The sequence below is a fragment of the Ictidomys tridecemlineatus genome, chromosome 6 (assembly GCF_052094955.1).
Source record: "Ictidomys tridecemlineatus isolate mIctTri1 chromosome 6, mIctTri1.hap1, whole genome shotgun sequence".
In the NCBI taxonomy this organism is placed as follows: domain Eukaryota; kingdom Metazoa; phylum Chordata; class Mammalia; order Rodentia; family Sciuridae; genus Ictidomys; species Ictidomys tridecemlineatus.
In genome coordinates this window covers 36458678-36483052 of record NC_135482.1, presented here as the reverse complement: position 1 = coordinate 36483052, position 24375 = coordinate 36458678, and the positions used below count along the sequence as shown (strand labels likewise).

The 24375-nt window shown below is 32.4% G+C and overlaps 1 protein-coding gene across 2 annotated transcripts in view; it reads left to right on the top strand.

Moving 5' to 3' along the window:
• Otogl (otogelin like) overlaps positions 1 to 22263 on the top strand; it is a 124283-nt gene extending 102020 nt beyond the window's left edge. For both annotated transcript variants that reach the window (XM_078053101.1, XM_078053100.1), the window contains 15 exons: positions 1117 to 1258; positions 3130 to 3315; positions 4692 to 4904; positions 5337 to 5441; positions 5697 to 5804; positions 7286 to 7387; positions 7698 to 7802; positions 7887 to 7927; positions 9823 to 9886; positions 10946 to 11124; positions 11591 to 11695; positions 13379 to 13498; positions 15158 to 15203; positions 19633 to 19712; positions 20385 to 22263. In XM_078053101.1, coding sequence (XP_077909227.1) covers positions 1117 to 1258; positions 3130 to 3315; positions 4692 to 4904; positions 5337 to 5441; positions 5697 to 5804; positions 7286 to 7387; positions 7698 to 7802; positions 7887 to 7927; positions 9823 to 9886; positions 10946 to 11124; positions 11591 to 11695; positions 13379 to 13498; positions 15158 to 15203; positions 19633 to 19712; positions 20385 to 20585 — 1797 coding nt within the window. In that variant the 3' untranslated portion in view covers positions 20586 to 22263. The remainder of the gene's footprint in view (positions 1 to 1116; positions 1259 to 3129; positions 3316 to 4691; positions 4905 to 5336; positions 5442 to 5696; positions 5805 to 7285; positions 7388 to 7697; positions 7803 to 7886; positions 7928 to 9822; positions 9887 to 10945; positions 11125 to 11590; positions 11696 to 13378; positions 13499 to 15157; positions 15204 to 19632; positions 19713 to 20384) is intronic.
• The last annotated feature ends 2112 nt before the right edge of the window (positions 22264 to 24375 follow it).

Below are 24375 nucleotides of genomic sequence, written 5' to 3'. Positions count from 1 at the left end.
ATTTTTCACATAGGAAAAAAAGACAGGGGTGTGAATTTAACCTGTTGTTTAAGAAGGTGAACTAAAAGGCATCTAGCTATGGCCTTATAACTGGGTCAAGCAACATACCCTCCAAAACTGTATTATACCTGTAACTCCAGGTTCTAGGTCATGGAGAAATTGGTATTAGAAGATTTCTATTTTGGCCACTGGGTCAAGCTATGGAGGACATACTCATAATAGCTGGTGACCACATTGGCTGAGGCCACTGCAATCAGACTGAACCATACTAGACATAGTATGACTGGCTTCCAGGGCAATACTCCCATAAGGATGATTAGGAACAGAGAAGCGACCATATTCTTCTATAAACATAAAGTGAGGCAGGCATGAAGAGGCTACTCATCAGCTAAGCAGACTTCTCTTTTCTCCCTACAGGCAAGTATAGGCCTAGGCCTCTAGAGAAGCAGTTAGATTGAGAAAAGGAAAACTCAGAACTTAGCATCTACATATAGATGCACATTTTGTGATTACTGAATGAATGAGGGGAGAGAAAAATTGGAATAAATTTTAAGTTATAAGCCAAATTATTGAGATATCACAGTCTCTAGATCAAAACAGAACATAGTCCATAGAAAAAAGAATTGAGTGAAAATAAAGCATAACAAATTATATGAGATGAACATGGAATATTAATATAAAGAATTTTAAGAAGCATTTATAAACTGGTTTAATGGATGATGCTCTATACTATTATAGAATGCTTTGGTAGCTTCCAATTTTATCTATAGTAGCTCAATCTCCTATGTATTATATAGAAGAGATGATTGTAACCCAAATCATAATATTAGAAATAGATTTTTGCTAGACCTGAGTTACTCTTTTTCTTTTCCAGCCTTCTAAGAAAGATTTCTATAGATTAGTATAGATAATAGTTATCTCATTTAAAATCTGTTGGGAAGTATAAATTCAGGGATGACATCTAGTATTGTGAATTCTTGAAAATCTGAGATCTAAGAGGAACTATAATGAATATCAACTTGCTGTCATTTTATTTTCCAAATTGTCTTAGTCTAGCTTAGGGCCTTTAGAAAAATAAAACAGCATAACTTATCCCAAGGCAAAATGCATTTGTAGGTTTCACCAAAGGAATTTTGTGAAAAGATGTGGATCAATTATACCTATTTCTGGAACTATGAATGTGATGCTCTTTCTGCATATGTAGCTCTGTGCAACAAGTTTGACATCTGCATTCATTGGAGAACACCTGATTACTGCAGTAAGTAACCACTAAATCTATACAATATTTTCTAATTATTAAATAACATTCTTTTTATTCATTTTTCTTTTTCTTTTTACTTTTAATCAAATAGTAATTATAAGCATAAGATACACAAAAAGCAATATATCACAAACAAGTCAGATCACTCAACTTTACAAATAAAATTTACAAGTGTTCCTTTTTCTCCACATCCTCACCAACATTTATTATTATTTCTATTCTTGATGGTTAACATTTTTACTTGAGTGAGATGAAATCTCAATGTAATTTTGATTTTCATTTCCCTGATTGCTAAGGATGTTGAACATTTTTTCATATAATTGTTGACCATTTGCATTTCTTCTTTTAAGAAATGTCTCTTTAGTTCATTTGCCCATTTGATTGCAAATCACTTTGACTGCTATGAAAATCAGTATGGAGATTTTTCAGGAATAGGACCATCATTTGACCCATTATTCTGCTCCTCACTATTTATCTAAAAGAATTGAAATCAACATACTATAAGAGAGATTTGCATTCCAATGTCTATAGCAATGTAATTCACAACAGCAAAGGTATGGAACCAGTGTAGGTGCCTGTCAACAATTGAATGGATAAAGAAAATATGGTATATTTTATATGGACTTTTACTCAGCCATAAAGAAAAGTGAAATTATGTCCTTTGTTGTATATATAAATGGATAGAACTGGAGAACATTATGCTAAGTGAAATAGGCTAGATTTAGAAAGTCAAGGGTCAAACATTTTCTCTGGTATGAGAAAGCTAGAGAAAAAAAAAGAAATAAAAGATGGGGATCTTCTATTTTCATGAGAAAATAGAAGGAGATCAATAGAGTAGTTAGGGATGGAAGGGGAAGGAGGAGACAAATGAAAGGGAAGGAACTGAGGAATGAAATTATCCTAAATGTATAATCTGCATATATAAATATATCACAATGCATCCTACCTTTATGTATAATTATAATGTACCAATTTAAAAATATGCAATTAAATGGAAGGGAGGCTAATATAGTAAAGGAAGGGGAGGGAAGAAGAGAAGGAAAGGGAAGGAAGCAAATTATGGGGAATGAAATGGAGCAAATTATGTTATTTGCACATAAGAAAATATCTCAGTGAACCACACTATTATGTACTATTATATTGTACCAATAACAACATAAAAAAATAAAGTTGCATACAAGGCTTCTCTGTTCCCTTCTCTTATCCCTTTTATCTTCCTCCTTCCACAGATGAATCATTATTTGAGAGCAGCATTCCTGATTCATCTGGAATGTATGCCATCTCCACTTTCACTGGGTGCTCTCAAATTGTTCTCCACTGATATTGAACCAATTTATACTCCTATCATCTGAGTATTTCTTTTCTAACACTATAACTTTTTAAAGATTATTTAAAATTAATAAGAATTTTCTAAAGCATCATTTAAAGACTGTTCAACAATCATTTTCTTTTAACAGTGAAAGATTAAGCCTAAATATGACCCACATTTTTTTATGACTTGGTTGAATTACATTATTTAAAGCTGATCTCTATGTTTATTCTGAGTAGATGACATATCTCATTTGACTGCACAGAGGATTAACTTTGTAATAGTTGACTACATGGAAACCAGACTTGGACTGCCTATGTTTATTTGATATAAATCAGATGAACTTTTAATATTAGCTGTACACCTGCAAGATGCTTGAAAATACTCATTGATGATCTTGCTCCTGATCTACAGTACACAGAAAATAAAAAAAAATGGACATTGAAGAGACTAAAATGTGCAAAATTCTGTTTCAGAGACAAGCTGGCATTTCTTTTTTTTATTAGAAATCAAATGGGTCATGTTTATCATTAGCAAATTCCATCCTTTTTGTTCATAGCTCTGAGTTGCCCAGATGGGAAAGAATATCAACCCTGTGTGCGACCTTGTGAGGCAAGAACATGCCTGAACAAATGGTCCTATGGACACTCTTCATGTTCGAATTTAAGAGAAGACTGTGTGTGCAAAAATGGGACCATTCTTCACAGGCCAGATAAAATTCAGTGTATTCCAGAGAGAGAATGTGGTAAGAAGCAAAATACAAAATAATTTCTTTGAGATTTTACACACAGATAAGAACTTTTCTTAGATATTGAAAAGATATGCTGAGAAAAATTAATCAAAGGTAACCTAAGTGTTGGAAAGGAAATGAGTTTGTAATGTGCTGTTAATATGGTTTCAGTTGAATTTAACAAAATTAGTAGCTTTCATTATGATGTATTTTGATAGTTTTATATATATACATATTTATATGTATATATATGTAATAACTAGGAAAGAACATGGGAAATTAAGAATTAAAAGCATAGGTTGTGGGATGGACTTAAATTCCAGTTATTTTCTGTCTTTAGCGTTCATTTTACCTTTGAGCCTGAGGTTATGCCTCTGCAAAATGAGAGAAATGATAGTGCTTATTAACTTATCAGGTCAGCGTGGAGAGACATCAAACAAGAAAAAGAAGTTTACATTTAATGGTGCCTTGAGAAAATAAGCACTTTAGAAATGGCAGATGGAATTATTATCTGGGGAAAATTTTAATTTTTCTGCTGTCATTTCCCAGCAATTTAATTTTGACACGTTATCTAAATGGTGGTGGCAAACGAAAATGTGAAAAACTGAGGAAATCACTGCACAGTAGTTTGATAGTCATAGGGGTCTTCCTTATGGTCAGACAGGTAATTAGCTAGCAGTTAAAGGAAGGGTAAGTAGAAGCAAATGTATATAGTTTTAGAAACAAGCTTGAGGTTGCCAATAAATAAAGGAAGGAAGACTTCAGAATACATAGAAACAGTTATGCTCATAACTTTAGAGATTTAACAGCTTGGTTTGCTAGAGAAGTGCTTGAATGCTGAGGATATGATTGTAGCTATTTAACTTTATTATTCCTTAAAAAACTACTAGAGGGACATATTTACATATAAGATTTTTCCTAATTGCCTACTTTTCTCTTTTAGATTTTAAAGTGGAAATGTTTTATATTTTAGTATGACATGAATTTTAATGTGAGATAGGGACTACTTTTTTTCTAATGTCATTTATTTATAACAGTTATTATTTTAAAGCTAATTCACATTTATATCACTGAGTTTGTTCAAGCTAAATAAATTGTATTGATAACATCTTACATGTATTAAAACAACTAAAAATCATCTTATTTATAGAGAAGGGCATATAAATGTATAGATAGTTGTAGGAAGGAAAAATATTTTCTGTGGAATATACACAAAGGTTGGTTAAAGAAAAATGTGAGCTGATGTAGAAAAAAGGAATCTGAGACAGGATGGATTTGTGACATGTCAGCTATGTGACTGGATCAAATCACAGTCTGAAATCGAAACATAGCAGCTTGATTTATTTTAGTGACTAGGTTATGAATGTCTTAACATTGTCAATTTCTTCAAGTTTGCACTGATAGAGAAGATCAACCCCGAACTGCTGGGGAGATTTGGAATGGGGGTATTGATGAGTGTGCCCTGTACAAATGTTTGGAGAATGGAAGCATCATTCCTGTAGAACCTGACTGTGAAGAAGAGCCCTCTCCCTTTTGTGAACGAGAAGCCGAAATTGTCATGGGCACCATTGATAAGCTGACCTGTTGTTCAAAGGAAGTTTGTGGTATGTGCACAGGTTGATGCCTCCAAATTAGTACTGCAAAATAGGTTCATTCTTTGTGTCCTTGACGCTTGGTCTAAACAAACATATAAGGGTTGAAGTAACAATATAGTCCTGCCATAAATGTCATTTTCTCAAATAAATTATACAAATACATACAAAAAACTCTGACTATTAATAACAATACAATTATTCAGCAATATATGACAAGAGAAAGGATATGGAAAACTTTAAGTCGTGACAATCAGGGGTGAAAGACTACCAGACAAAACTTAAAGCTGCTCTTTTTTTTTCAAATATAGATTGCCTTGTGAATGGAATAGGTTTAATGATGGTGGAAAAACATGTTAGTGAAAGTCATTTTCCTGTTTCAAGTTCACAGCCCAAGTTTTTAGTTTTGGCCACTATTTTTAATGTTCTGTTTCTTGCTTCTAGGATGTGACATGAATTTGTGTGAAACTACCATTCCAACATGCACAACTAGTCAAAAATTGGTTGTTGGTTATAGCCCTCTTTCTTGTTGTCCACAGTACAAATGTGGTGAGTTAATCAATTTGTAAAACTGAGTAAGGTTCATTGTTCATTCAGAATAGTAGATTAGAATCTCTTTCTTTGCATCTTCAAGAAAAATAATTTGTCATAAGAGATTTCAGAGTTGCTATTTCTAAGTTTCTGTTAACATTAAGATCTTTATATCACTAAATTCAAAGAAAACTAAGCACTATTTCATTTATTTTACTTTTATTTATTATTTCTTCATCTTACAAATTTTTAAATACATTTGTGTTTCTGCAGAATGTGACCCACTCAAGTGTCCTGTTATTTCAACACCAGAATGCAGAGAAGACCAATTTATGATTCATGTTCAGCAGGGAGAACCTTGCTGTTTTCTCCCTCTCTGTGGTGAGTATTCTAGAGATAATTTTTAGAAAGAAGAGGGAGGATCTAGAGAGACTCCTTTATTTGCTTTGAATTTCATGGTGACTGATGGAAACTGATATTCTAATTTTATACTCATAGGTATAAAACTGAATAAGAACTGTATTCTTTCTACAGACACGAATTGATGTGAATATACTTTGTATACAACCAAAGATTTGAAAAATTGTGCTGTACATGTGTAATAAGAATTCTAATGCATTCCGCTTTCATATTTAAATAAAAAATTAATTAAAATAAGGAAAGGAAGGTACAGCATTTTAAATGACTCTTAACAGTTACTATTCTTAGAATCTTCCCCTACCCCAAAATATATGTATGTATCTGTCTAAAACATGATGAAGACAATAAAATCAAGTTTTTTTCCTTTAATAATAAGTATCTAATTTTTTTGAAGAAAAATTTATTACTGACTTTCCTTGAAGAACCAGTTAGAATAATATGCTCTGCTAAGACATTATAGGACTTTTTAGAACTTTATGTTCTGCACATCAGAATATAAAGTTCTGATAATCTCAAAAGAGAATGGTAGACAATAGAGTATCTAGGAAATAATTAGAGCTAACTAATCTGACAAATTGGATATTGAAAAATAAAGAATTATCTACTTTCCAATCCAAATGAATTGTCATATCAAAGATTGGTGCTTAATATAGGTTTCAGATATACCTAGGAATATCAAAACACATTTGTTTGTATCAGTTAAGGTCCTTTGCAAGTGGCAAAAGCCAAGAGATTTTGGGTAGATGAAGCACTAGCAATTATTGGAAGGATTTGGGGAAGTATGAAAGCTATCCAGCCAGGCTCTGGGAGGAAAAGCCAGCTGCTGTAGGTGGAGGCCACTGGTGATGAGCCAGCTCAAGCCATTTTCTTGTCCCCGGGTACCTTTATTTATGATTTAAATTCCATGGGAGGAGATTTTGATTATTCTACAATGGGTTATCCTACAAAGTGGGCTGGTGAGAGTGAGGTACTTCATTCACAGTCATTTCGGTACTGTGTGGGTGGGCCTTTCTCAAGGTTATTCAGAGAATTATTACATTTGGGAGGGATGCTAAACAGCTCAACAGAACAAGTGCCTTCTCCATTGTTATTCCTTAAATTAGAATAATCAAGGGTAGTGAATGAAGTAAACTTCAATAAATTAATCAATGATAGTTTGATCTTAGTAAGGATGAATTACTCCAGAAAACTGAATGCCCTTTATTTCTGATAGATGGTGTTCTGTAGGGTCACTGTACTTAGGAAAGCATAAAGCAATATATCATCTGGGCAGTATCATTGTTTTATGATCAAATAAAGAACCATGCCTTATTTTCTTTGTTTTGTATTTTATTTAGTATTGATGTATTTTATTTTGATTTGATTTTTGTATTGTAACTTGAATTAACATTTGATTTGCTTTCAGCTCAGCAGTGACTTTTGGCTTTTTGTTTCACCTTTAGTTTGTGAACCTTGCACTGAACCTATTCTACTATGTTCTGATGGGGAATTTTTAACGGTGAATCTTAATACCACACATGTCTGTTGTCCTCAGTATTACTGTGGTGAGTGTATTGAAACTAGTTAAAAATATTTTGATGTGTCTAATAAATGACCAGAAACATTTATATGTTTAAGAAGCCCAGTGGCTCTTAGGTGCACTGTTACAGCAGACCCTTTATCAGGGCTTTGCACTTGAGGAGCTGTGCCAGCACTGCTATATTACTTACAAGACACTTGTTCTGTCTACAACTTCACATGGTGAGGCAGCACTTGGGAGATGAGTCTATGACTGCATCAGTAAACAAGATGATAGGTAATAAGAGTCAGCAATTACATAAAATTAATCTTTACCCATGTGGTTTCTCCTTCTAGTCTGTGAAACAAATCTTTGTCCTCCACCACTGCTCAACTGTGCAGAAGATATGAATCTTGTCAAAGAAAATGTATCTGGGCAATGTTGTCCAACATGGCATTGTGGTAACTAATTTCATATTTAAAAGCTTTATTATAATAAGCTGATATATTTTGATCAATGTAAATATGTCGATTTTTGCCTTTTAGAGTGTAACTGTGAGAACCTTATAATGCCAACTTGTGAAGTGGTAAGAACACATATTTAGAATGTTTATTATTCAAATTTACTCTTCCTTTGTCTCCTTCATTTCTGAATTCTTCAGAGTTAATGGAAATATCTTAATTGTACTGAAGTAGATTCAATTAATGTGCTCTTTTATTACAGAAGTCAACCTTTTATATTTTATGTGAGATAGGAAAATGCAACCCATGATTTTTTTAAACTAGTGACTAAATCTACTAACATTGTACTTACTGAAGGTCACTGGTTTTTAAATGAAGCAAAATATGGAAAAATATTATTTGAAAACTGAAAGGTATTTCAAATCTCAAATGTCATAGAAATACTATTTATAATGGCCCAAAGTAGAGATAGCTGAAGGTGATTTTACTACTGACTTTAAAGGAGAAAGATGCTTATATGGGAGTAAAAAAATACCATTATATTTGATATAATACTAAGTATTGGTAGAATAATCAAGTGGATAATAGGTGGGTACTATTGAGAATAAAGGTGTAACTAAATATGTGGAAAAGATCTCAAAAGAAATATGCATAGACTATGAAATAGGGAAGAATAGAAAACTTAAAGCTAAGCTTGAAAGAAGGGAATGAGCACTGTGGCTTTAATTATTAAAAAACAGGTGTATAATTACTTAAAAGAGTTAGGACTAGCCAAATTTTTCCTTATTTCATCTTTGGATTAGCTTAGGCACTGGCAAATTTTTTTTTAAATTCCACTGGGAATTTATCTTATTTATCTAATTTATCTTATTTTCAATAACATTGGAATGATGTCTTTTTGAATAAAGTCATAAAATTACCAAATGAATTAATGCTAATGAAACTAAAATATATAAGGCACTATAAAAAGTAAGATATTAGCTTATGGGAAATGCCTTTTATATGTTATTATGAATTCATTTGAATAATTTTCTTATGTCAAGAATAAAATTCATTTTATTTCTAATGTGATATGAAAATTAAAGGAACCCAGGAAAATTTTATATTTAAAATGTAATTCTCAAAGATTTAAGTCTGGATTGATCAAATTATGTTAAATGCATGTACAAATATGGCATAATGAATCCCACTATTATGCATAATTATAATGTACTAATAGAAAAATTTAGGTCTGGTCCTGGGTATTCCTTACAGGGCAAAGTATGAGAATCTGTCAAGATAATATTTACTAACAATCGAAAATTATATACTACTTTCTGTGTGTCAGCCTATTTCTAAGCCCTTTAGGTACATTGACCCATTTATTTCTCTCAATAATACTAGATGGCAAGCAATATTTTATCTCTCTTTTACAATAAGGAAAGTGAGGTGCACATTGGTTAAGTAACATGCCGTAGCTCACACAGCTAGTGAACAGCAGAGCCAGGATTGGCAGAACAGGATTACAGTCCTGTTCACAAGTCCATGCTATTATCTGCTACACTACACCCTTCTGTTGCTGCTCTATCTGCCATAGCAGCCTTGTTTGGATGCAGACTGCAGAGCTCTGGACCACCTCTATAGAGATCACAAACATTTCCACACAGCAATGTTTCCAGGGTGTCAAGCACTCTTTTAGCTCCAGTTGCCCTCTAGAAGTTCAGAATCAAACAATGTAATTTTAAAGTTATGACAGACCACAAAGATCATCTTATTCACCTTCTCTCCCTTAATAGTAATAAAGCTTAAAGAGATTGAGTGATTCATAGTCAATGGATCACAGTGACCCATCCCCATGGGTTACTAGTGAAATGACCACTAGGTTAACCTAAGCATAATCACTAAAATATCTTGTTAAGAACCTGTTGTTTGTTTAGCTGTGTGATAAGACATCTATTAGATGTTATAATGAATGTGTGTTTTAACAATTGTCATAATAAGCTATAGAAGTCACATAATAATAATAATTTCTTTCTAATAGGGAGAATTTACTGCAATAGATCATAACTTTCAGAGTGACTGTGGATGTTTTCAGTATCTCTGTGGTAACTACTTTTTAAAATAACTTTTAAATAATAGATGAATATTATTGGTATATGTTGCTTTTTGTTTATAAATTTAAAATGATCTTCTTTGAGAGAGATACATATTAAACCAATCACCAATATTTAAGTAAAAAAAGTACTATTAATTTTCTTTTGAAATATCTCAAAATGTTTTGAGAACTTGGTAATAAGAAAGAAAAGCTTTTTTTCCAAAGCTTTCACAGGATTTTAAAGTTGATATCAGTTTATATTTAATTTTTAAAAACAGACAATATCTGTGTGAGGTTTTTTTCCCTTTGTTGTATATGATTGATGTCAATGTTGTAAAGCATAAGTAAACTTGATTTTTCTATTAAATAAAGAGTGTTCATATTAAGTAGTAGCAGGATAATAGGAAGCAAAACTTTTGCTCAATGGCTTGAAATTCTTGTATTTTTTATATTAGAGAAAGCTCATGTTCAGAGTTGGAGAGGCACAAAGCTGTGCTAAGTATATCATATAAGCTGTGCTGAGTATATCATATTCCAGCTCACCCTAATTTTTACCACTTTTAAAGACACAGTAGTGCATTAAATTAGCTCTCTCCCTCAGGAAATATGATCTATATGACTATTTATATTGTAACACTAAAAACTGAATAACTGCACTCAAATAACCATTAAAAATCATGAACACTGCAGAATCCCAACTTCATGAATTAGATGTAGCCTCTGTCCGCATCCATGTCCAGCAGTGGTTGTGCTGTGTCCTAAAGAGGAAGCAGCAAGTAGCTTGCCCCTCACTGGGATCTTATATTTCTGAAACCCATACAAAATATAGATTTTGAAGGAAGTTAAAGCAACTGATTTTATAGAGCAAATGTAATTGAATTATAAGGGATGAATGTGCTATATTCATTAGTAATTAATACTCTAGGGTTATTACCAATGTGTAAAAATCTTACTTGATTTTGAAAAAAAAAACTGGCATATTGCATGAAAACGTAGGCTTAAATGTAAGTTTATTTGATTGATTAATATAAGATAACATTTTATTTTCGTATTATTTTTTGTACTTTAGAAAAGGATGACGTGTGTGTATTTCAAGAAACATCAGTGTTGAACCCTGGACAATCTTTGATAAAGTATTTTAAAGGGGACTTTTGTTATAAAATTGAGTGTCTGGAAGAAAAAGATAACCACACGGGGTTTCACACTTTGAATTTTACGATGGTGAACTGTTCAAAAGAATGTGATATTGTAAGTATCCTTTATAAGTCATTCTGATAAGAATTAATGAATCTAAAATTGGCAGCTGCAGAATTCGAACTAATGAATACTCCATGAGTTAAAAATGTACTCTTGAATGTTCTTTAACTGTCTATAATGTAATAACACACTCATTTAAAGCAGATTTCCACTTTCCTATGTATGACCTTGAGCTTCAGGAGTCTTATTATCTGCAGCTTGCCAGCTTGCTTGACCTGATATCACAATTCACTTTCTTGATGAATCTTGGTTGCTAGGTGTAAAGGTTAACATCGACTTCACCTTTAATATGGTTATATAAAATCAATTATTATTTAAAGCTCTTCAAACTCAACCTCAGAAATGCTTATGGCTGTTCTGAGAGATCATATAATTATGTTGGGAAACAGCTCCAGAACTAATTCAATAAGTGTTTGTATTGTTGTGTGCTAACTCAATGTACTGTCACCATTTGCAGCACCAGGTGTACATTCCATCCCCAAGTGATTATGATTGTTGTGGAACCTGCAAAAATGTATCCTGCAAATTTCATATGGAAAATGGAACATCAGTTATATATGAGGTATGCATTCCTTATTTCTTACCTTCTTTAGAAGGTAGATTTTTGTGTTGCTTTTTGAAGATGACATTCTTGAGTTACATAAATCTGAAAAGTGTCACACACCCATGGAGACATACTTCTACATATAACAAACATATAGTGCACATAACACACTGCACACATTTGCTACATTTTAAAGCATTTGATAATGTCTATTATCAAAAGATAAACATGTTTTATTGTCTTCACTTTTTTCTCCTAGATGTGGGAAATGGGCTATGGGAAATAATGATTTCTAAACATATAAATGAAAAAGAAAATATTTCTTTGGAACTGATAACTTTTTTATAAACTAGACATTAGTGTTTTCTGAATTAAAATATTTTATCTTCTTTTATGCCAGAACTTATGTATCATTTCCAATTAACATTCACAGAAGACTGGAAGCTACTCACAAATTGAGATAGAATCTAGAGAAAAGAAAGTGGTCAGGCTTATTAACATGTTTTACTGGTCTACATGGCGTCTTCAAGTCAGAGTTTAACTATAATTATAAAATTTAGCTTATAAAAATATAGATCAACTGTAGCCCAATACTTGGGTAATAATTACTTCAGCTGACTTTATTTCTAAATAGGAATTCTGAAACCAGGAACAAAATATTATATTTATGTATTTGTTAAAAGAATAGGAATAAGTTTTATAATAACCAAAGGTATATGAAATTAGAATCATAGGTCAATAAGCACTATCATTCAATTTTTTAAAAATTCTTTTCTGATAAGGGAGTAGAAGGAAGAATAAACAAATTTCAAGAAAAGAGGTGTATAAGTAATATGATTTGTTTTTTTATAATTAGTGAGGAAATGTCAGAGTAAGAACTTTGAGACTTGGCCAGATTAGATAATTATTTTTTTTAGTAGAAAGTGATACCTATTTTCTGATTTCTTCTCTATTGCCTTATTTCACAATTACATATTTGTTCTATTATGAAACCAAACACAAACAAACAAACAAGTATTTTCAATAGTTTTATGTAAATTTGGAGACATTTTCAGATGGAACATTTATTCCACAAGAAGTTCTCTGCATCCTTTTGAAATTGATTCAGTAAGATGGAAAATTGTTTACTTAAGAAAGTAAGCATATAAGGAGAGCAACTAAGAACAGAGCAGGGAGGAAGGGCATGAGAAGAAGATTAACATTAAACAGGGAGGAGAGGTGGGAGGGAAAGGGAGAGAGAAAGGAAATTGCATGGAAATGGAAGAGACACTCATTGTTATACAAAATTACATATAAGAGGAAGTGAGGGGAAAGGGGGGAAAAACACAAGGGAGAGAAATGAATTATAGTAGATGGGGTAGAGAGAGAAGATGGGAGGGGGAGGGGGGATAGTAGAGGATAGGAAAGGCAGCAGAATACAACAGACACTAGTATGGCAGTATGTAAAAACGTGGATGTGTAACCGATGTGATTCTGCAATCTGTATATGGGGTAAAAATGGGAGTTCATAACCCACTTGAATCAAATGTATGAAATATGATATGTCAAGAGCTTTGTAATGTTTTGAACAACTAATAAAAAAAGAAAGTAAGCAGATTTTAACATACACAACAGTAGCTTTCTCTCTCTCTCTCTCTCTCTCTTCTCTCTCTCTCTCTCTCTCTCTCTCTCTCTCTCTCTCTCTCTCTCTCTCTCTCTTAGGAGGGAAATACTTGGCATTATAACTGCAGCACATATGAGTGTGTTAAGACTGAAGAAGGAGCAATGATTCTGAACTACAGTATGGTCTGTCCCCCTTTTAATGAGACCGAATGCAAAATGGTTGGTACTTTGTTATTTCTAAGAAAACTCTGTATTAACTATAATTTAAAAATATCTGAGGTCATACTTATATTGTGGTGTATATTTTATAGTGCATGCTTTATTTTTTTGCCTAAATAAAAGTTCTATTTTATTTCCTTAGTTTGCTATTTTAAGTTCTATATGGTGATCCAGATTTGAGTCTCTGAATGGACACTTTGCTATCCCTGGGTTTTCATGTGTAGTCAAAAGATTATTGAAAAGTCCTATGCTCAGCAAACCTAGCCCTCCTTGTAATATAGATTCATAATTGAGTTTAGCCATTTTTTTCATAGCCAAATGGCCAGATTCATGATGTCATTCACTTTTTTTTGGTATGGAGATTGAACCCAGATGCACTTAACCACTGAACCACATATTCAGCTTTTTAAAATTTTTTATTTTGAGACAAAGCAAGTTGGTGAGACTTGCTTTGAACTTGTGATCCTCTTGCCTTGGCCTCCCAAGTTTCTGGTATTAAAGTAGTGTGCCACAGTGCCTGGCTCATTTCACTTTTTATTACATGCTGGCCTACGTGACACTTGCCTTAGGTTCTTTGAGCACAAGCCACTGGAGGACTTAGTGTAGCATTGTTGGTTCTTTACCTTTGCCTTTCAAATTATCTATTCTCTCAGAGAAGAGTCTATTGAGAGAATGGATTTTAAAAACTAATATAAATTTTATTTTAAAAGATTTTTTTATGTTTTTTTTTTAAAGAGAGAGAATTTTTAATATTTATTTTTTAGTTTTCGGCGGACACAATATCTTTGTTTTGTATGTGGGGTTGAGGATGAAACCTGGGCTGCATGCATGCCAGGAGAGTGCACTACCACTTGAGCCACATCCCCAGCCCGCTTTTTTTATGTTTTTAATTATTTAGGCAATAATTATCCATAATTAAAAGTGAAATTCATTCCGTTTTATAGAAAAATAACATAGTTCCATTGATTATTTTTCTAAGAAACACCCTTTTACTGCTGATGGCTGGTCAACTAACTTTAACATGGACTGAAGTCACAGAATTAAAGCACTGGAATTAAACTTAGGCATCATCGTATTTCACAGACTCATTTTTAAAGAATAAATTGCTCTTTTATTTGAGTTACAATTAGAATTTAAGTAAAAGCAATTAGTAATTACTATGAAAATTATAAAAGCTAATCAATAAGATTTTGTTAATTGAGCCTTCCACAAGAGCCTTACATAAGGAATGGAATTTTTATGAATAATAAGATATTAAAGAAAAAGATATGGTATTTGACAATTATATTGATAAACTCAATTTAGTCTAAAAGGTTAGTTTAGATTGGAGGAGTTGAAAAAATATAATAACATCTATTTTTTATCTGTTATTATTTTTCTTTGGTAAAAATATTTTGAAGTGTTTGAAACATTTTTTTTAAGAAGCATGTTTTTTTGCATTATTTTACACATTATTAATGTAGAAATAATATGCTTTTAAACAAAATATCTGCTCCTAAGAAATTCTTATTAGAAACAGTTAAACTCCAATAACTTTTCAATAAAGGCTTTGTGATATTTGATTAAAAAAATTGTGAAGAATTAAGTTTCCAATTTCTGGTCTAGGAGGAAATACATAAACTGTATTTTTTTTACTTTATTCTTTTTCTCTTTTCCTAGAATGAAGGACTTGTAAAGCTTTATAATGAAGGCTGTTGCAAGATCTGTAAGTGAAGACATATTACATGCAATAACTTGATAGATTAGTTTTAATTGCTCACGGTGATTGTGGTTTTCTCATAGGATTCGATTCCTATGTTACAGAGGAAAACAGATTTTATAAAGTACATTATTTCAACCGCATTATCATGTGGTTGATAACTTTTTAATTTAATCTTTATCTTCTGCAGTTTATATACAATGTTTTTAATTTAGATAAATTTTAATTTTATCCTTAGAAATTTCTTTATTATGGCATCTCCCAAAAGGGATTGCATAGGATTTTAATAGATTTTAAATTTATGAGTGCATCATGGTCAAATTTTCTTGGAACATTCTGAACTATATAAAGTTAAACAGGTAATGGTGAGAATGGCCTTGAGACTGCAGTAAGGACACAAATAGTACAATGTATTCCAGATGTATTTGAACATGTCTGTGGTTCTATACTTTTGGGAAATATCATTTTAGTGAAGTGTATTTAAATCGTACATATAAAAGTTCCCATGATTATATTGATAATAAAGTTATGTGATATATTTTATGTTTGTTTGAATTATAGTGATTTTGTATATTCTAAGGACTAAAATAGAATAGAGGCATATCCATGCAACTATTTTTATTTTTTTAAAAAGCATTTATGAATTTTTGTCAATATAAAAATGGAAGGTCTTAGAAAATTGCGATAGTAATTTAAAAGTTGCTGAGGATGCTTTGAGGAAAAGGGCAAAAGAGTTCAGGTTAATAATGTCATTATTAACATTCTTAGATAATGTTATGGATTCTTAGATACAAATTGGCTGGATTCTTAGATACAAATTGTCATGCTTCTCAAATGAAATTTCTGAATTTCAGGAAGCAGTAAATCCCATAAATATGTAAGAGTAGTCTTACCTATTCAGAGCTGTACAGTCTTACTGAAGAGACTGTTAAAATGCATTAAAATAATGTTGCAACAGAGCTATAATATACACCATGGAACATAATAATAATTTAAAATTAGAAACTCTCTTAAATTTTCTGCACAGTATTTATTCCTTATGAAAATTCAATAAAATAGGTTTTAAAATTATCCTGATGTTCAGCTCAGAGATTTAAGTAACTTGTTCTTATTATCAAACTTCTGTGACTGAGGAGGTGCTGAACTATATATGACCAAGTTGTATTTGCATGACGTCTGAAAAGCCAAATTCAACACGCATATATATATAAAAAAGCAAATAGTCCAACATAAAATGGATTGATGACTAACTTGTCATTGGATTAATTTCTACAGCAGCTGTGTGACAAAGTACTGCAAAGTGGTGGCTTAAACTAGAGAAATTCATTGCTTCACAGATTTGGAGGCTAGAAGTCTAAAACCAAGATGTTGGCAGGGAGGCTTTCTAATTGGGGCTGTGAGGGGAAGGGTCTGTCTCCTTGTATTGTAGATGGCTGTCTCTGTGTTTACATGAGACATGTCTCCTCATGTGACAGTCTCCAAATTTCTTTCTTTAAGGACAGCAATCATATTAATTAAAGCTCACTAATGATCTCATTTTCTCTTGATGACCTCTGTAAAGACCTTGTGTCCAAATGAAGTCACATTCTAAAATTCTAAGGGGCATAGGAATTTTGGGAGGACAAAGATCAGCTGATAAGAGTTACATTGCTTGGACATTGAGGATAGCATAAAATCACTTATGTATTTTTAATTACTGGAGATCTTAGACACACACTAATTATTTTTTTCTATTCATTAGAAATAGCTATTTTTCATTCAGTGTTTGCTGAATCAAATGAAAACTAATGTGTATCAAATAGCTATGTATCATGAACTCAAGGAATAAAATTTTACTGTAAAATCTGGAGAGGTTTATATCTTATTTCTCTTCTACTTCCTCCATGTCTAAACTCTTAGGGATAAGACAAAGGCACAAAGAGAGGCATGTTATAATGTGAGGCCCTGGTTTTCATAATCCTATGTTAGTTATTAGAGAAGTGAGCATGTTTATTTTATATGAGGGCAGACAGGGGAATTGATGTGACTAATCTAATGAACAACCATTTATCTGCCACACATTGACACTCCTAAATCCATTACAGATAAGACCATAGTTAATCTTTTCAGTCTTCTGGGAGGTAAGGATGGTCCCTCTACAGGTGAGAAAATGAAAGTTCACAGAAGTTGATCTCCTTAGTAATGGCTTTAGACCTGTCCAATGCCTGGACCCAAGATCTTTCAACTCTACCTGGCTCTTAAAATTTATAGATCAATAATAATCCATATTGGTTTCTCTCATTTGATATGTAAGGAGTTGTGAAGTAGTTCTGTTTTGGCTTTAGAGAACCTGGTCTGTGGTTTGTGCTTTTGGATGAACAGACTGTGTTGGAGAAATTATGGAGGTTGGATATTATAGCAGATGCTGTTTCACAAAATCAGTCACAGTAAGGTCTCTGAGGAATGAATAGGAAATGTGTCTTAGTACAAACAGACTCTGGTAACAATGAATTAATGCTGTCCCAGTTTCATTTGTTGAATGAATTTATCAAACAGGTTTGTATTGAGCCCCTACATGTGCCAGACACCCTTTTAGGCACTGGGACTGTAATAATGAATGAAATAATATCTGCATGGATAGTACATATTACCAAGAAAAGGGGAAAAACAACATTAAATGCACACATATATACTGATGTGTAAAGTAGTGATGAGTGGTCTAAAGAAAAATAGCACCAGCCGGGCACAGAGGCGCAATCTGTAATCCCAGTGGCTCTGGAGGTAGAGGTTGGAGAATTGTGAGTTCAAAGCCAGCCTCAGCAAAAGTGATGTGCTAAGGAACTCAGTGAGACCCTGTCTCTAACTAAAAAAATACAAAATAGGGCTAGGGATGTGGCTCTGTAGTTGAGAGCCCCTGAGTTGGATACCTGGTACCCTGCCCCCACCCATCCCCAAAAGAAAAATAGCACCAAATAGAAGAGATGGAGAATAAGAGTAGTTGGGTTGCTAATTTTAATAGGGGCTTAGAAATTGCGTGTTTAATGAGATGTCATTTGAGTAGAGACTGAGTTTCCTAAGGGAAACATACAAACAATGAAGAGTTCAAAGCAGAGGAAATAGCAAAGCATGGCTACAACACAGAGTGAAGGAAGGAGAGGGATAGACAAAAGAGGGTAAGGTAAAACTTAGGTCATGGTAAAGATGATTTCTTTCTTGCAGGAGATTAGGAGGGCTAATGAAGTAATTACTGATGAAAGCACTTCAAGACACAAAATAATCTGTGCTCTGCCAACAACACTGAGCCTTGGGCCTTACTGAAGTAGAGCAGTCAGGGAAGAGGAAGGATCAGCATAGGAGACTGATGAGGAGCAAAGTGAATTAAGGAGGATAGAGTGATGGACTGGATCTGATGCTGTCAAGAAGTGATGAGGACTGAGATGTGGCTTTGAATTCAGCAATTTGGAGGTAGTGGGTGATCTTGACAAGGATAGGGTAATTCCAAACAGTTTTAGCTACTCATGTCTCTTTCAACCAGAGTGGTTTAATCTGGGTCTACTCTATATGATGGGATTTCACGTAAGCTTTTATTTCAGATGAAGACTTCGTGACTAAACTCATTTGAAAATTGGTAATATAATTCCATCCTTTTGCAAATAAGGAAACTCACCAGAATGATTCAGTGACTTTCCTAAACTGGCAGAGAAATTTAGTAACAAGTGAAGTGAGAATCCTGGACCTTTACAACCTGATTCAGGAGTTATATCCACTACCATACAATATTAAATATACGTTTATGGTGCATAATCTAGTGACAATCTGTCGTACACAAATGTACCATGAATGATTACAAAATATTTTCACTTAAAATCCTAAAAGATCATCACAAAGCCATAAAATCAAGGATGACTCATCCATACATTTGAGTATGATTGATAAATAATTCATTGCATTTTTGCATTATTTTATGTTAATATTTGCTAAGATAAAGTGGCTTTAAATCTCTTAATTTGTATTTTAAAATTGATGTGTAAATGTGTTTATGCATTATTTATATATATACTTATTCATATCATGGCTCATTCCCAAATTAATTTATATGTACACATATAGTACAATATAGGTTCATTTAGCATTATTATATGTGCGAGATAGTTTTGATTTATGATAATGATGCCTATTATAAACCAAGAAGTTTAAAAGTAGAAATAAGTAAGTATAAAGCTAGAAAATCTAAGAATTTATTTAGAAAGTAAAAATAAATATTGGAGTTTTAAATTTTAAATTATTCATTTAGTTAACTAAATTATTGTGTAAATAAAATTTTAAATATCTTTTAATATTGGAATATATTTTATATAAATATCTAAAATTTCAAATTTAAATATATTTATGTTTAATTAAATTAAGAAACAATTTTACATGGCCCTTTTATGAAATGTGTTCTGTATTTTATTAGGCAAACGAGAAGAAAGAATATGCCAGAAAGTGACGATTAAATCAGTCATAAGGAAACAGGACTGTGTAAGCCAAAGCTCTGTAAGTGGAAAATATCGTTTGTTACACAAAGAACGTGTGCTTTTCTAGAAGCATATGTGTCACTAACCCATAGCAGTAACAAATTTGTATGCCAATAAAAAATGCCAATATACAATGTTCAAGTTTAAGAGAATTCTTATATTCAAATATTAAATATTCTCTTTGTGAAGAAGTATGACTTATTCTTAGTATAAATAATCAAGAGCTCTAAAAGATAATTGCAATCCAGAGAGGTAGGAATTAAATCCAAATATATTTGACCACATGTTGTCTTAACTATGCAATTTTACTCAATGAAAATAGTTATAGTCATGTCTGCCCCCTTTCGAATGACTCAATTTAATGTCCTATTTGAGTCATGACATAACGCAAGTGACAAGAGAATGATTAGATTGTGATTAGCATATCCCACACATCCATCTAGATACGTTTGCACACTTGATGCTTTGGGTTTTTGTCAGTGTTGCTATTTTGGGCATCATTATGGAAAGGCTCTTGACTTCCATGAGTTTCAATGTTGTATTTTCCACAATTTTTTTTTAACATGCAGGAAATTGAGGGTTAAAGTGATAAGGAAGAAAGCCTTGCTTTCATCTGACTTCTTATGGAACATAATAATAGTCAGTGTTTTTTAATTTTTAAGATAATTTTCCTTATTATATCTCCTTACAGATAAATGTTGCATCATGTGATGGAAAATGCCCATCTGCTACCATATATAACATCAACGTTGAAAGTCACCTAAGATTCTGCAAATGTTGTCGTGAAAATGGAGTACGAAACTTGACTGTGCCTCTGTATTGCTCAGGAAATGGCACTGAAATTATGTACACTCTCCAGGAACCTATAGACTGCACATGCCAGTGGAATTAAAATCTTGGATTCCAAGAACTCTGTACATCATAATGTCAAATTCAGTTAAATTTTATGACCATTATTTAGGCACTTGGCAGACTTACACTGTTTGACAATAATGTGTTTTTAAGACTACTGGGATTTGATGATTTTATAGTTGGTACAAAATATATACAGCTCCAAGGGCAAAAATCAGATTTAATAGATTTATTGCTTCATTTTAGAGAATCAAATGATCATAAATTGTTCAGTTGAAATGCTATTATGTTTAACTGCAGCACAGCACAAATCTGGAATGGTCCCATTAAATAGAAGGCTATTTTGCAGAATTCCTTCAATTTCACTCACGAGTTTTTTTTTTTGTTTTAATTTGCCGTTTTCCAAACCTATACAGATTAAGATATCTTGTAATTTCTACTGTTTTGTTTGATGAATGTGAGCAGTTAAATTGGCAGCTAGATAACCATAGAGAATTGTGTATTTAGAGACAGATTATAAAGCTATAGGATTTTAGGTTACTAAAGTGAATATTAGGGATTTTATTGCAAAGTCCTCTCGTTTTGCAGGTGTAACTGATACCTAGAGAAGACTTAAGACTGGTGCAAATCCATTCAGCATAACAATGTGCAGAATTCATGTTAACAGCTGGATTAAGTTCTAGGCCTCTTATTGTATCATATGTTCTTTTATTTTGAACAGCTTAGTAAGGTGTCTAAATCCAGAATCTTTAATTCTTAAGGAGTTTTCATTGGACATAATTAAAAATTTTAAGTTCAATATGTTTATAAAAATGCCACATATACATTAATAGTTATCTCAGTAGTAAGGAGCAGGGAAATAGAGCATCATTTTCTTAATAGAAGAAGTATATCTTTAGCTTTTATTTTTTTGTACCATTAAAACTGCTATTAAAGTTGTTACTAGTTAACATTTAGTTAGATAATTACTGTATCACTGACATCTGATTTTTAAGATGTATTTGCATACTATTGAAACTGAATGCTATTTTGCCATTAATGCTGCTGCTTTGCCAACAAAGAGAGAATTGAAACTAACTGAATGTATTAATAATTTTACAATGGGATGGTACACTTTTTAATACAGTAGATAATTGACATTTGCAAGGCATATATCCTGAAGTCTTTGCCAGTTCACAAATTCTTTGCCACCTAGAGCACACAGTTATCTCAGTTTCTTCCTCAGTAAAGAAAGGAGTACTTACTTAGTCTGAGGGGCAAAGGATGTCCAGCATCAATAAGAGAACACTAAAATGACAGTGAGAAGCAAATGCTTGAGTCTAATAAGCTAGGCTCAGGCTTGAGGGAGATGATTTGCTTTCACATACTAATGTTTCCACTTCACAATCATGCTTCCCAGAAACACTGCAATTTATCTTGGATCTCCATGGTTACTTAGAAATTGATAAAAGGATTAATATTGCATCTGCAAAGTCCCTGCATCTACTGTGTATAAAAATGATTTATCTTGTTTAATATAAATGTTTTCTGTAGACATAAAACATCTCAATCTCTTTGATTTTTATTAACATATTGATTGAAATAAATGTTTTTTTAAAAAAATATTAACATTGTACTTAAGAGAAAGTGTTATGTACCTCAAATAGAAGTGTGTAATGTTGTACATTACCTATTGCCCATTTCCAATCTGTGAAATATTTGTTATTAAATTAAAAATATTAAATGATCTTTAAATATATTTGTGGGGAAAAGGGAAAAATTCTTTTAGAACTTTGTGAATATTCACCAAATATAACAAATAACAATTAAGGCTCTTTCATGTTACCGGCACTATTTTAAACTCTGGGAACACAGGCCAACAAAATGAACATAGCCCTCACCTTCATTAACTTAGAGTATAGGGAGAAAGCATACCTTAACCAGCTGTACATATGTGGAAGTTCAAATGGGGACCCCAAAACTTATTGGAATGTAGTATAAGCTAAAGGAGCCCTCAAATCAGCAGAATGGCATAAGTGAGCTTTCTATAAATGGTGTTGAAACAATAGGATAGTCACTGGGACAGAGAAATTTGGATTTATACATTCACTGACATTGGGATAAACTCTAAATAAATCAGTAACTCAAATGTTCCAAAACAACAGGACATAAGTTCTAAAACAGTTATAAGATTCATTATAACCTTAGATGGAAAGGGCTGTTCTCATTCTGACTCAATATCTAGAAGGCTAAAAGAAAAGATAAACAAATTTAATAAGAAAATTGGAAACAAGCAAAGTCTTCATGGCAAAAAAAAAAAAAAAAGTAAAACCAAAGAGACCGTATTTGCAATGTGTCACTGACAAAGTCTAGTATTCCTACATGGAAAGAGTTCCTGATAAAAATCACAAAAGGGAATAATTGATGAGAAAAACTTGTCATATACTAATAGTTCCAAGAAAAAATAAATAATACTAGTAGACCCTTTAAGAACAACAACAACAACAACAAGAAAGCACACTTTTAATAAAAGCACTTCACATTTAATCTACACTGAAATACAGTTTGTCTCCTACTGGACTGCTAAAAATGCAGAAGTTTAATAATATTATATTTTAAGATACTGGGAAAACAGGCTCTCTCATATGTCTTTGCTGATGACACAAAATCATAGAAATCTTAAGGAAGACCTAGTGATATATATACTAATATTAGAGGGATGTTGTGTTTTGATCAAACTATCTAGGATGTACATTCTAGACAAGCACCTGTACAAACACAAAATGGCACTTTTGCAAGGTTACTAATTGCAGCATTGTTTGTATTGAAAAAGACTGAAACTAACCATCAGAGGTGGAATAAGCTGTTAATTCATACAATGTAACATGATGCAACTGTGAGAAAGAATGAAGAAAATTTATATACTGACGAGAGTCAATCTCTAGAATATAGTTTTAATTGGAAAGACATACTATAGAAATATTGAACAGCAAAAACAAAAAATAACAAACCAAAAAAACCATGTAGAACACTAGGTTTTGTTAAAAGAAATAGGGGTCCAAATAAGAGAATGCAATCCTATTTACTTCATATTTACATGGGGCAGTAAACAATGGGCTATATGGCACAAATAAATAGTGGAGAGGGATCAGGGCAGATGGAGACTGTGATTTTCTATTTATTTTATTTTATTTTTTGTGCTAGACCATGTACTTACTTTGGACGGTGTCACTACTTTTTGTATTCCTAGTGCCTTGCACATAATAGTTGTGCAACAAAGCACCACAATTGTACATATTTATGGGGTATAGTACAAATTTGATTCATGTATATAATGTACAATGATCAAATCAGAATAATTAGCATTTCTGTCTTCTCAGACATTGAACTGTTGGACTTTTTAAATTATTTTAAAATATAGTATAAATTGTAAACTATAGTTACCTTACTGTGCAATAGAACACCAGAATGAATACCTCCTATCTAACTATATTTTGGTATTTGTTATCTAACCACTTTCCATTCCCATCCCCCTCTTTACCTTTCTCATTCTCTATGGAACACTGTTCCAACTCTACTTCTCTGAGATCAGATTTTTTTAAAAAAAATTAAAAAAATTATTTTTAGCTTCCACAAATGAGTAAGAACATGTGGTATTTATCTTTTTTGCCTGAGATATTTCACTTAACATGATGAACAATTCTAAATTCTGACAAATTCTATGTATTTGGGTAGAGGTTGTGATGAGAAAATGACAGCAAAATCTACTTTAGACTGAGTGGACAGTACCGGGGAGCCTCCAAAGTGAGCCATACATAGGACAAGTAGAGTCAACCAAGAAAGCATTTTTC